Source organism: Mustela erminea, chromosome 9, assembly GCF_009829155.1.
Source record: "Mustela erminea isolate mMusErm1 chromosome 9, mMusErm1.Pri, whole genome shotgun sequence".
Classification (NCBI taxonomy): domain Eukaryota; kingdom Metazoa; phylum Chordata; class Mammalia; order Carnivora; family Mustelidae; genus Mustela; species Mustela erminea.
In genome coordinates this window covers 86,245,046-86,257,094 of record NC_045622.1, presented here as the reverse complement: position 1 = coordinate 86,257,094, position 12,049 = coordinate 86,245,046, and the positions used below count along the sequence as shown (strand labels likewise).

The following is a 12,049-nucleotide window of genomic DNA, read 5'->3' as shown; positions in this document are numbered from 1 at the left end:
TTCACTGAAATCCTTCCTCCTTACCCCTGGTGAAACTTGCATATATCCCTATATATCCCAGCACTCTCCAGTCCTCTTGGTTCCGCATTTCTTTATGACACCTCTGATATTTGCTTGTTAGTGTTTGGTTTCTTGTCTGTTTCTATCCAAGAAACATGAACTTCATGAAAGTCAAGATTTTTATCGCTTTTATTTTCTACCATAGCTTAGAGTTTAGGATAGTGCCTGGCACATAGAAGATGCTCAATAAATGCTTACAGAATAAATATGTGCAGCAATTGCATGCGTTTTGTTGCTGTAGACCAACTGCATTTCCTCTGGGCGATTTGCTGAAGCATGAAACACACAATTACAGGCTGATCTCTGTGTTTTTTATTCATGTTTTCTGGGACCCATCGAACAAAAAAAAAAAAACCATACTTCCAAAAATAAAATTCTTTCATACAATAAAAATACTCAGTTTGAATTTCACATAGTTTAAAGGATAAGATTTCTGATTTTTTTTTTAAATAGTGGCAGTAGGATTGTTTCCCAGAAATTGTTGACCCAGAAGCCAAATGGAAGAAAAGCAAGAATTGTGCAGATAGCTACGGAAAGATTAATCCCAATTAAGCTAAACTTGTGAGGGCTTATACGTTTCAATGGTTCATAAGGCACAGTCCCAAAGGGTTTTTATTAAATGCTCTATCTCCTATTCCAGAAAAGGCATCCTGAGAACCAGTGCTGAAGCTAATCCAGTTCTGGTATTGTGACTACTATGCCGTTCCTTCTTTCACACCGCATGTATCGATGCAACAGCATCCTGTGGAACATCTCTTAACGTTCTGTAGAATTAAAGACACTCCTCACATAGATGGCTCCATTCTGTGCCCACAGTAGGCACTCAACAAATTATTTTTTAACTATAAAATAATAAGATAATTGCCTTTCCCTCTTACTATTTTACCTTTTCCTCTATTGTATAGATTTGAAAAGCAACACACTTGCAAAATTAAAATCTAACATGCACGACTAACCTTATCAAAAGATCCCTTTTTTCAAAAAGACAAAAATATATATATAAACCAACCCCTAAACACTAGAACTGCTTTACACTTAAATAGCAATGTACATCATATAAACACATTCATAACCTTCATTGGTTAAAACAGGTCAAATGTCCATTACTGGCTTCTCGTACCAGATAAGTCTCACAGCTCCTAACAAGGGAACAGAATTCTCATTCAACATGTGTTGACTGGTGGAACCAAACAACCTGACTGTTTGGTTTCATTTCAGGACAAGTAGGAAGGCAAAGTAAAAAGTCTCACAGTAGAATGCTCATCTAATACATAATATGTTCTCGAAGTTTTGGCCATTGTGCTCTTATTCCAGTAAAGAAATGATTCACATCCCGATTGTGGATATGGACAAGTCTTCCAGAAGACGTTCATTTATTAAGTCAACACATACTTACCAAGGACTGAGCCCATGCAAGGTGCTGGGAAACAATATGGATAAGATCTAGTTCCTGTCCTCTAAGAGCTTACAGTCTAGAAAGGCATGAACTTTGAGGAAGAACCAGCATGTTCAAAGGAAAGCTCATCACCCATATCTGCCCTGTTCAGAAGGCAAGTTCAAGAATCTGTGGGTGTATGTCTCTGGGATCCAGGATCTTGCTCAAATTTCAAGAAAAATATCCAGGAGACTCAGATTATGTGAGTCTGGTAAAATCTTAGCAACACCTTTCTTGCCTCAGAGTCCCAGGAAAATGGCAAAAAGGCTTAAAGCCTAAGCTTTGGAGCTCAAGGAGACCAGATGTAGGGATGCTGTGAACATCCAGCAGAGCTAGGCTTCTTGAGCGAGAAGCTGTGAGTGCCCAAGAGACTGGAGTTTGGGGGGAGGCTTCATTTGATGCTGGCTTATCTCTGGGATTTTGCTCTCCCTTGCAACACTGTGGTGGGAAGTACTCTGTTCACACCCCAAGCTGGCATGGCTCAATTCCCTTGAGTTCTCCAAGTCACGAACAGCACATAGAAAATGCATCAACTCAAGCCAAGACAATAGAGAGATATGCTGAGAACTTAATACTCTAGCCTATTTAAGCAGGAACTGGGTGCCAAGAAACCGTCACTTTCAACAAATAGCACAATCTGTTAATTATCTGCAGAACTGTTCCAATCAGTACTCCCCAGATTTTCTTACTGCCGAGCAGAAACTGCTCTTCAGGGGGAGGGTGCAGAAAGAGCCAAGGCCAATTTGGAGGAATGTGAGAAACTTGCAGGTGTGGGGAAGGGTGAGCTCAGGGAAGGATCTAGCGCCTCCCCCGCCCCCCCATGATAAATAGGCAAAGCCAGGGAAGAAAGAACAGAGAACGAAATAGCAGACGTCCCTAATAGCGCCACACGGTTCAGATGTACACAGACATGCAAACATTTATGCATTTATACCAGTTCAGATGTTTGCATGTTTAATTTGTTCCAGGTGAAACGTAGTAAAATGCTGGAAAAGCCTCAGAGTCCTTCAGCTTCGCTGGGAAAGCAAGGTGTGTCTTTTAGGCAGTGTGCTTCGGGTCTGTGTGGCTCATTGTTTTTTCTCTCAGGTCCCTCGGTAACTGTTCCTTGACAACACCCAGTAACACCTCTGTGGAAGTGACCAAGCCAGGCAGAAGCAAAAACGGACTTGGTTGTACCTTCAGAAGATCATCTCGCTAAGCTGCCGCTCCAAGGTCGCCGTCCGTAATGGTTCTCGTTATGATCAGGACAAATTCTGAATTCTTACTTCCAACCTTCTGAATACATTACAAACACTCCACAACCTTCGACTATGACTCGTTCACCTTCGTTGGGTGAGACACCGCGGTGGGTGTTCTCTTCGTGGATGACATTAGCTGTCTCCGTCCCCATATTATTGCTCAAAATAGAGAGGCAAAAGGGGGGAGAAAGCGAAGGACGTGGGGGGCCAAAAAGAAAAGGTGCAAAAGGGATCTCAGGGTTCAAACCCATTCTCAAAGTGTCTACAGGCTCATGTTCCTCCCAGGCTGCAAGGCCCAGGATTAAGTCTCCAGGCAGCCCAGAGCAATGCCACTGGAGAAATCCCCAACTCCTTACTGGCCATAGCCCCTGAACTGAGCATTCTGTTTCTCTTCCATCTACCTTTCTTTTTTCTGTTTTTAAAAAAAAAAAAATCCTCTGGACACAAATCTAGGCAACACACCATTCACTTTGGGATGAGTCCAGATAAGACAGGAAAGAAATCATCCAAAAGAACAAAGATTTTCCCTGGATCTCTCTCTCTCTCTCTCTCTCTCTCTCTCCCCCCCCCCCCATTCTTCTCTCAGCATTTCCTTTTGCAATGTAAATTTTACTCTGCTTTGTCATTCTAGTGAAATGTCTTCTATTATAATTCTTGTTACATAATTCTGTTTAACTTCTCTGACTTTGGTTCTCATCTGGGATTCTGAAAATCCCCTCTAGATTTCCCATTTCTAACATTCCCATTGTCCCTAATATTTTAAAACGTAAAAATTGATGGACTTTGAAGTCTTACTTTTACTTCACTCTGGGAGCTGAAAGATCTACACATATTTTTGTTCTAAGAGTAAATCGCCATCTTTGTCTCGGCGGGCTGCCTCAGTGGTTCTCAATCAGGGACAATCTTGCCCTTTTTCAAGGGAAATGTGGCAACGTCTGAAGATGTCACAACTTTGGGGAAGGGAGGGCAACTGGCATCCAGTGGGTAAAGATCACAGATCCCGCTAAACAACCTACAAGCACAAGACAGCCAAACAATGCACAAAAAAGAATCACTCAGCCAAAAACATCCACATTTTGTTCATCGAGAATCGATGGGCTGTAAATACAAGAGCAAACTCATCACCACTTCCTTTTTCCCATTTATTTTCAAACAATTGGGATTGAAAACAACCAAGGCTAAACTCTCTCTTAAATACCTAGAAATGAGCAGAGACAGCATTTGAAGTTTTTTTCCCCCAGTCATCGACGAGGGAGGGAGAGAGACAGCCTTGGCGTCAGGTAAATCATTCTTGAATGAGTAGAAAGCCTTCACCATTATTCTGCTGATTTAAGCGCGGCAAGTCATGTGATTATGAAGTGATTATAGTCCACTTGGATTTTGGAAGTCTTCATGCTCCCCTCACTGGCTCCAAAAGGTCAGGTTAAACTTCCAGCATCCTTGGGTTCATCCTGTCAATCTGAGACCTTGGAGTTCACCTTAGTGACCTCTCCCGCCTCTCCCGATGAGGCCACGTGGATGCTTACACGCAGAGGACATGTCACCTTTTCCTAACATAAAAACATTTAATGCCCTCTAATTTTTTTCTCTTTCTTTTAGCAAGAAGCACAAGGCTACAAATCCTGCCCTTCTCGCCGTGGAAAGGAACTTCACAATAGAGGCAAAAACCAATCACGACCACATAGAGCATCATATTTCACAGAAAACTGTGTACGTTTGTCCCCCATATAGGACATACTTCAAAGTAACAAAATAATTTTATCAACTGTAGTGTTCCTTCTTCCCATTAGAAGTAGATGGTTTTCCCCCTCAAGGTACATAAATATCAGAGAAAAGTAGTCTTTGAAATACTTATGTCCAGGAGCTCTTTGCTGGCTATCATTTGGGGGAATGTTTGGGTTCGTGCTCAGTGTTGGCAGGTTCAGTTTTCATTTTCTCGCCATCCACGTGCATTCTTCCCAAATTTGTATACGAGTCTTCTTCCGTCTACACGTTCCAGAATTTCTCTTTTGTAGTAATATCTGTAACAAAGGACATCACATAAGGTGGCCATCAACAAAGACCACCAGGGGAAACAAGCGGTCATGGTCAGGGCTGGAAACACCTCACCTCATCGCTCGGCTGAGTTTTTCATAGGTCATGCTGCTGTTGTTTTTCTTTTTGCCCCATAGCTGAGCCACAGCCTCTGATTTCAAGAACCTGAAGATGCCCTCAGACCGGTCTTCCCACTTGATTAACCCTGGGTTCTTGTCTGGGTTCAGGAGGATGTCACGGATGAATTCCCATAAGTGGGTCCCTCGTGGATCTGAGGACAAGTTGAAAAAGGAATTTATAAAGGGCCTAAGTCACAGCAAAGAAGGGGGAGAGGAAGCATAGAGTTGCCACATCTTCTATCAAGGAGAAGAGACTCAAATTTCCCCTATCCACCGGCACAGTCAGATCACAGAATCATCAAATATTATATCTTTTAAAAGGGCATTTGAGAACAAACTGGCACAATTGTTTAGTTTATACATCAAGAAACGGAGACACAGGGGTGCCTGGGTGGCTCAGTGGGTTAAAGCCTCTGCCTTCGGCTCAGGTCATGATCCCAGGGTCCTGGGATCGAGCCCCACATGGGCTCTCTGCTCAGCGGGGAGCCTGTTTTCTCCCAACCCCGCCTACTTGTGATCTCTGTCTGTCAAATAAATAAATAAAATCTTAAAAAAAAAAAAAGTAAAAGAAACGGAGACACAGAGAATTCAAGTGACTTAACCAAGATCACCCAATTAGCTAGTGGCAAATCTAAGACAAAGGAATAGATCTTAGACCTCCTATGCCAGGGGAGTCTCTTTTAATTACTGGAGGATTCCTTGCTCAGGATTCCTTGCGCTCTGTCCTTTCCCAGAAGAGCAAACTTCAACCACTTTCATTTAGAACCTCAGCCCAGGTAAAGCACTCTCACCCAGCAACTATGGTTCAGTCCAATGCACATCAACAGGGCTCTAGAACTCGAGCTCCTAGATTATACTGGGACAGGGTCTGGTAGGAGTTGAGGGGGCCAATTTGACAATGAAGCAGCTACTACAGTAAGATTAGCAACCAAATCCTACTTGACCCCCATAAGACCTGCCCTACACAACTCCTCCCTGCCATTTACTGTGCTGTGTTCGTTCAATTCTCGGGAATGACATGGAGTAACAAATAGTAACAATGTCCAATTGATTTCTTTCTGAGCCCTCCTCCTCTTCATGGCTCTGACAGCTCCTATATTTTCTTAAGGTTTTATTATCAAGGGAATGACGACTTCCCAAGAACACTGTTGACTATTAAGAGTAAACAGTCCTTTCTTGGATCAATCACTCAACAAAGGTAGGAAGCCAACAGTCAACAAAAGAGAAAAAGAATACATCTCCATTGTTTCTGCTCATTTTCTCTTCCCATCCACTTTTCTGGAGAGAGTGAAATGGCTAGCCTCGTGCCTGCAAGCAGTTCTCACTCACTGGGTTTCTCAGTTTTCGAACAAAAAGAACAGCACAGGGAGAAAATATCCAGGGGATCTCCACTTCGAGAAACTATAGAGAGACTCACCGTGCCAGCAAGGGGTGCTCCCACTGACTCACCCTAACCAGGCTGAGATAAATAAGAGGAGGGGACAGGCAGAAGCAATATTTGCATAAAAACTAGAGGCCTCCAGTTACACCCACCCTGAAGGGAATGGGCAACCGCCACCCGAAAGCCAGCCCACTTACTGTGCTTTTTGGTGTGGGACTTTGAAGAGTGGTCTTGCTCCTTTTTCATCTCAGGTGACTCTGCTGAAAGGAACAGTGAGAGCTGCTTAATTTACCTGTCACCTACAGTCATCCATGCCACTCATTCATCCAGTCATTTAATTGATATTTATTGAGCACCTACTACATGCCCGGCACTGTTTGCGTGTGTGGTATATGAGCAGAACAAAACAGATGATATGTACTATGAAGAAAAATCTTGCAGGGTAAGAAATGGGGATAGGAGTGTGAAGGTGGAAATAATCTGCCATTAAATATAAGGCAGTCACAGAAGACATCTCAGAGAAGAGGACCAGAAGATGTGAGGGAGAAAGCCAGCCATGCAGAGAGCTTGCAGAAGAACTGCCAATGAATAAGAACAGTAAATGCAAAGGCCCTGAGGTCAGTATGTGTTTGGTACATTCAGAGAATAGAAGGATGCCAACGTGACAGTAAACAAGGGGCAGAGGTTGAGATCAGTAAGGCTTTGTGGGACTCTTTTTGGATTTTAGCTTTTATTCTGAGAGAGCGAGGAAGCCACTGAAGGATATAGAACATTGAAAGAAGTATGTGTGTGTGTGTATGTGTGTGTGTTTTTACATAATACAAAATGTAAACACTTATAACAAAGAAAAATGGCTTTTAAGCCAGAGGAGTGCCCTTTTTTGGCATGCAAAGTTATATTTTAATCAGTCTGACAAAGGGGCCATTGACTGGTCTGCACTCAGTACAGAGGGCCACCAGTGGACTATGGAAACACAGATTAGTTAACAAATGACTCATTATGGTAACCCTTGTGAGTATCACCAAAGACACAAGGACAGAGGCAGATCTGGTGAAATAAAACTTCTTAAAAAGAAAAATAAGTGGTCTGGCGATGCCTGTGCACACGTGTGCGTGTGTGTGTGTGTGTGTGTGTGTGTGTGTGTGAGTGGGCACTTCAGGCGTCAGGAAGACCAGGGCATAGTTTACCAAAAAAATCTCTCAATCAGTAACCCAGCAATCTGAATACAGAGCAGTCCCTAAATGCAAGCCAATCCTGTTAAGCAACCGGGCCAGTAAAATGCATCTCCCAGTGCATAGTACATCAGCGCTTCCTAAGCTAGGGTTCACTGATTCCCATGTGGCCTTCCAGGGCATTATGAACTGACTGAAACTGCATGTAGATGGAGAGGACCCATGGCATTCACTTCATTGTCAAGAGTGGCTGATGATTCGAAAAAGTTAGAATAACCATTAGGTCCTACTACGACGGTTAAGAAGAAGAGCTACTATTTACTGAGCCCTTACTATGTGCCACCACTGTGCTAGGCTTGGTACAAGAATAACCTAGTCACCTCACTCAGTAGGCTTCTGAGGTGGGGACTATTACGAACCAAAGATCTGACACAGAGAGGTCAGGTGACTTGTCTAAAGTCACACCGCCTGAAAGTGGCGCCACGATGTGAAGACACATGATTCAAATCCAGAGGCTTTGGTCACAACCACCATTTGGAACAAATCCCAGAGACGATGGCACCTAAGAGATTTCACAGAAGTCTTTCCTGCTGAGAATCAGGCTCAGTTCTCTAATGCCCGAGTTCGTGGGAAAAAGTAATTCCAGCTCAGTGATTCTGGATTCCCCAGCATGCATGGACACATCCTCACACACAGTCACCTATAGGAGCACCCGGCTCATCACGGCTCAGCGTTCCCGGCTGTTTCTCCGTGAGCCATGGTAGGAGGAGGACAGGGATGTCATAAGCTCTGGTCAGCTGAGAAACCTCTTCTTCAGGCGGAGGATCTCTCCCCCCGCACTGTCGGCAGATGGGCCTGCACCTGACTTGGGTTTCTCTGAAATCTGGAAGGGCAAATTCGCAGGAAAGGCAAGGAGACTCCGCTCTCCCGCCCTGTAGGTTTCAGGGTGAGATTGCGACATCCCGTCAGGATGTGACAATATTGCGACAGGTCTGGCACTCACCCCGGTTTCCAAGTGATACATCACTCTGACAGGGCCGCGTTGTTCTGCGGACAAAGGGTGGCATTTACCCAGGAGGCCACAAGCAAAGTTCATTTTCCAGAGGCATCCAGAAGGGATACAGGGCCATTACTTCAGAGCCAAGGTTGAATTCAGGAAAACTCAAGGGTTTTCAGCGTATTGGCTTCCATCACTGTTCAGGTGTTTCAAGCTGGTATAGAATCAGTTACTTTGGGGGCTCAGGCACCTTTGTGACTAAGACGGAAACCGTGGGCCCTCTCCCCAGAAAAACGCAAGTATGTGTATCCTTGTGAGAATCTGTAAGCAACTTCAGGGATCTAGGCTTTCTCAATGAGTCCGTGGACTCCAGACTTAAAGACCCCAGACCAGACAGACCATGAGGGAATGTTCCTGTGAGATGCCAGCCATTTACCCAGAATGGACCTCCATCCAGCTTCAAGAAAAACCAAAGACAGAAAACAAAATAAATCCCCCAATAAAAATGTTTCCATCATCACATGGAGGAATATGCAGCCAAAGGCAAAAGAAACTCGGATTTCTTCCAGCCTCCTCTTCCCGTCCCCAGTGTGTGTGGGCAAGCTGTGGGATCACCGACCTGCCTTGGCACTGAAGTCTTTTGATCTGAAACCTCCCCTTAATACGATGGCCTCTCCCCCCGTGTCTTCCCCTCACCCTAAAATAAAAGCCAAAAGCTTTGAAGTTAGCCGTGTGGTTAAGTGATTCACTCCTGTAAAATAATGGCTTGCTCTGGGGAAGTCATCCGGCCCGGCTTTCTCTCGCTCTGCTCCCAGGCACCTGAGGCTGAGGTCCAGTCTGGGCCAGGGGAGCACCAAGCCATGGGTGTGTGACGCAAGTGCCAGGGCATGACTTCAGCTATGCCGCTTTGCAAGAAGCGAAGATTAGAAGCATTTGCATGTGATTCAGCTGTGAGCCATTTCTTTACGGGATATACAAATGTCAGTGTTATAAGAGACCATGACACCCTAGCTCTAGGCTCAACAAGTCAGTGAATAAACACATCAAGCCTGAGTTGGCGTGATTGGCTCGAGGACTATCGGGCAGATCAGGAACATGGGCAGCAGCCATTTTGTGAAATGGGCAGATGACAGAGAAATCAAAACAAAGCCCGCTTCCCCACCTGCGTTTATCACAGAGGGCATCAGTTTATGCCGAGCCTCGCCTGCTTGGCTTGTAACTTGCTTTAGAGCATAGCAAGATGTTTAACTGCACCCGATTTCATGGGAACTTGAAATCTACAGACTCTGACAAGTGACAAAGGTCCTTTTTTTAGGCAAGGTGGTGTTCTGGTCCCCTCCAGTAGAGATTAAACCTTTCCGAAAGGAATGGACCCCCAGGCAAGGCTGTAATTAACTAGCCTTCTGGAGGACCCAGGGCTAGTTAATTACTCCAAAGAAGCTGCCAGCCCCAGACGCTGAGTTGACTCTATAAGGAATAATTCCAGTAGAGGTCCCCGGTTTCTTTACCGTGTTACAATCCAAGGATAGGAATGGGCGACAAGGGAATCCAGGGTCAAGGGACATAAAGGAGTGCTGATCTGCAAAGCCCATTTTAAGGATTATGTAAAAATGGAATAAGGGGACAGCGAATTCCCTATTCCTGCAGATATGAAAACAGAATGGTCCGGTGTGGACTGTGAAATTCTAGAGGGCTAAGTCAGGACACAGAAGAGAGAAGGGCGGCCAGGCAGAGAGGGCAGGAGGGTTGTGACTATGGCTTTTCTGTTTTCCAGGCACCTCAGGACCCAACAGGCCCCGAGGCTCAGGAAGTGGTTGGTGCAAGTTTATTCTAAGCTGCAATTTTTTTGCCATAAGCCAGAGACAGAACTGGAAGGACACAGGAGGTGCCACCTGACAAGGTGGGAGAGGAAGTCAGTGTGTGACCTGGTGGTTTCCTCGGTTCTGAAACCCTTGGTCTTGACTGGGTAACAATGATTGTTGCAGAAATTCCACCCCGTCCCCGATTGGCTCAGTTCCCCCAGAACAGCAGACCCACCTAGAGCCTTCCCAGTATCTGATCTGTTTCCAAAGTGGAACAAATACTAAGAGTGACACCTAACACGGTACCCACTGGGGGAAGTCGAAAAACGAATTGCCCCTCATTCTTAACCTCAATTCTAGAACCACTGACATTGGTTCCCATCCCTGTTTCATTCAAAACCTCAAAACCTCATGATTTCATTTCTTAAAAACACACTGAACAAAAGCAAAAACAAGGGAAGTTTTCCAGGGAGGAGAGGCTGTGTGATTCCATGTTCCTTCACAAGCATGCGTTTAAATCCTGATTCTGAAGATGCCCCACCTTCAATTCCAGGAAAACAGCAATTGACCCATGACAAGTCTAAGCTCCAAATCTCATAGACCCAAGCGGTTTTACAAGTTCGCACCCAGGTCAAGGGACACCAGAAAACCCTCTGTTCACCTCTCCTGCACGCTCATGCTCACTGGGCATGTGCCAATGGGCTTCTTTGTAAGGGGAGGGGGAATTGTCATCTGAAAGTCCCTCTCCAAACTCTCGAGGGACCAACCGTCTCAGGGGAACCTTGACTGGGAGTCAAGGATAGCCCCCACTTGCATCCATTTTTTACCAAGCACAACTATCGCCATAGTAATTCATAAAGCACAGGGGTTCTGACTAATCAGAGTCTTAATGAGCCATCAGGGTTCAGGCTTAAAGGCTGATCTGTGATAGACAGGGTTCTAGAAATTTCCAGCAGCTACCCCACTACCCAGAGATCATCCCTTCAGGTTCTCTGACCTTCGAAGGCCACTTTTAGGTTTTCTTTCTCTGAAGTCAGACTAGTTTGTTGAAGATTCAATATAGCCTTCTTCCCCCATACATAGACCCAAGTCTGAACACTTTTATCAGATAATTCCCTAAGAGCAAGCTTTTGCTGAAAGGATTTTTTGTTGTCTCAAGAGAGTGACTTGATTTCACAGGGGACAAACACTTTTTCTAGAGGCTTCCTTGCTGGTCATTTTCAATGTACAGATATTGGCTCAAAAACAGACCTTTTAAAAATAGTAACTCCATTCCCTTCCCAGTGTTTTAACGAGAAAGACTCCAGCAAAGTGGAAACATAGGGTATTGTGATTCTCATTAGTTTTCAGTAAGCACTTGCACGAAGCACCCTCAGCCCCTGATGTCAGGACAGCTTACCGACAGGAAGGTGACCCGTGCTCGTCATGGAGATCTGGGCCCGACAAAACGTCTTGCTGTCCAACAAATCTGTAGCAATGAAATGACAAACGACATTAAGAGCCCTCTCCTTAGAATGTAATTCTGTGGCTATTAGAAAACAGAATAAAAAGAATGTCAAAGGCCCTTAAGTGTTGGGGAGTTAGTTACCTACTGTGCTACCATAGTTGGTGTCATATAAAAAGTTTTCTTCTTTCCAGGTGTTCATGATGGAAGGGTCTACAAAAGACAGAAAATGGGAATGGTCAGTCATCATATTTTCCTAGGTGATGAGTTTGCCTTTTCTAACTCACTGCTCATCGGAGAGGAGCTGGACCTTGTGGGTGGTCCTCTGAGAGGCAGGAGAACGTTCTGCTTCTACCACATATTATTT

At 44.7% G+C, this 12,049-nt stretch overlaps 1 protein-coding gene across 3 annotated transcripts in view; it reads right to left on the bottom strand.

Annotated features, from left to right (window-relative positions):
- Positions 1–508: 508 nt before the first annotated feature.
- EHF (ETS homologous factor) overlaps positions 509–12,049 on the bottom strand; it is a 41,589-nt gene continuing 30,048 nt past the window's right edge. For 2 of the 3 annotated variants that reach the window (XM_032357213.1, XM_032357212.1), the window contains 5 exons: positions 11,827–11,895; positions 11,638–11,706; positions 6,465–6,527; positions 4,843–5,038; positions 509–4,754 (listed from right to left, as the gene is read on the bottom strand). In XM_032357213.1, coding sequence (XP_032213104.1) covers positions 4,655–4,754; positions 4,843–5,038; positions 6,465–6,527; positions 11,638–11,706; positions 11,827–11,895 — 497 coding nt within the window. In that variant the 3' untranslated portion in view covers positions 509–4,654. The remainder of the gene's footprint in view (positions 4,755–4,842; positions 5,039–6,464; positions 6,528–11,637; positions 11,707–11,826; positions 11,896–12,049) is intronic. The other variant, XM_032357211.1, reaches the window with a different exon arrangement.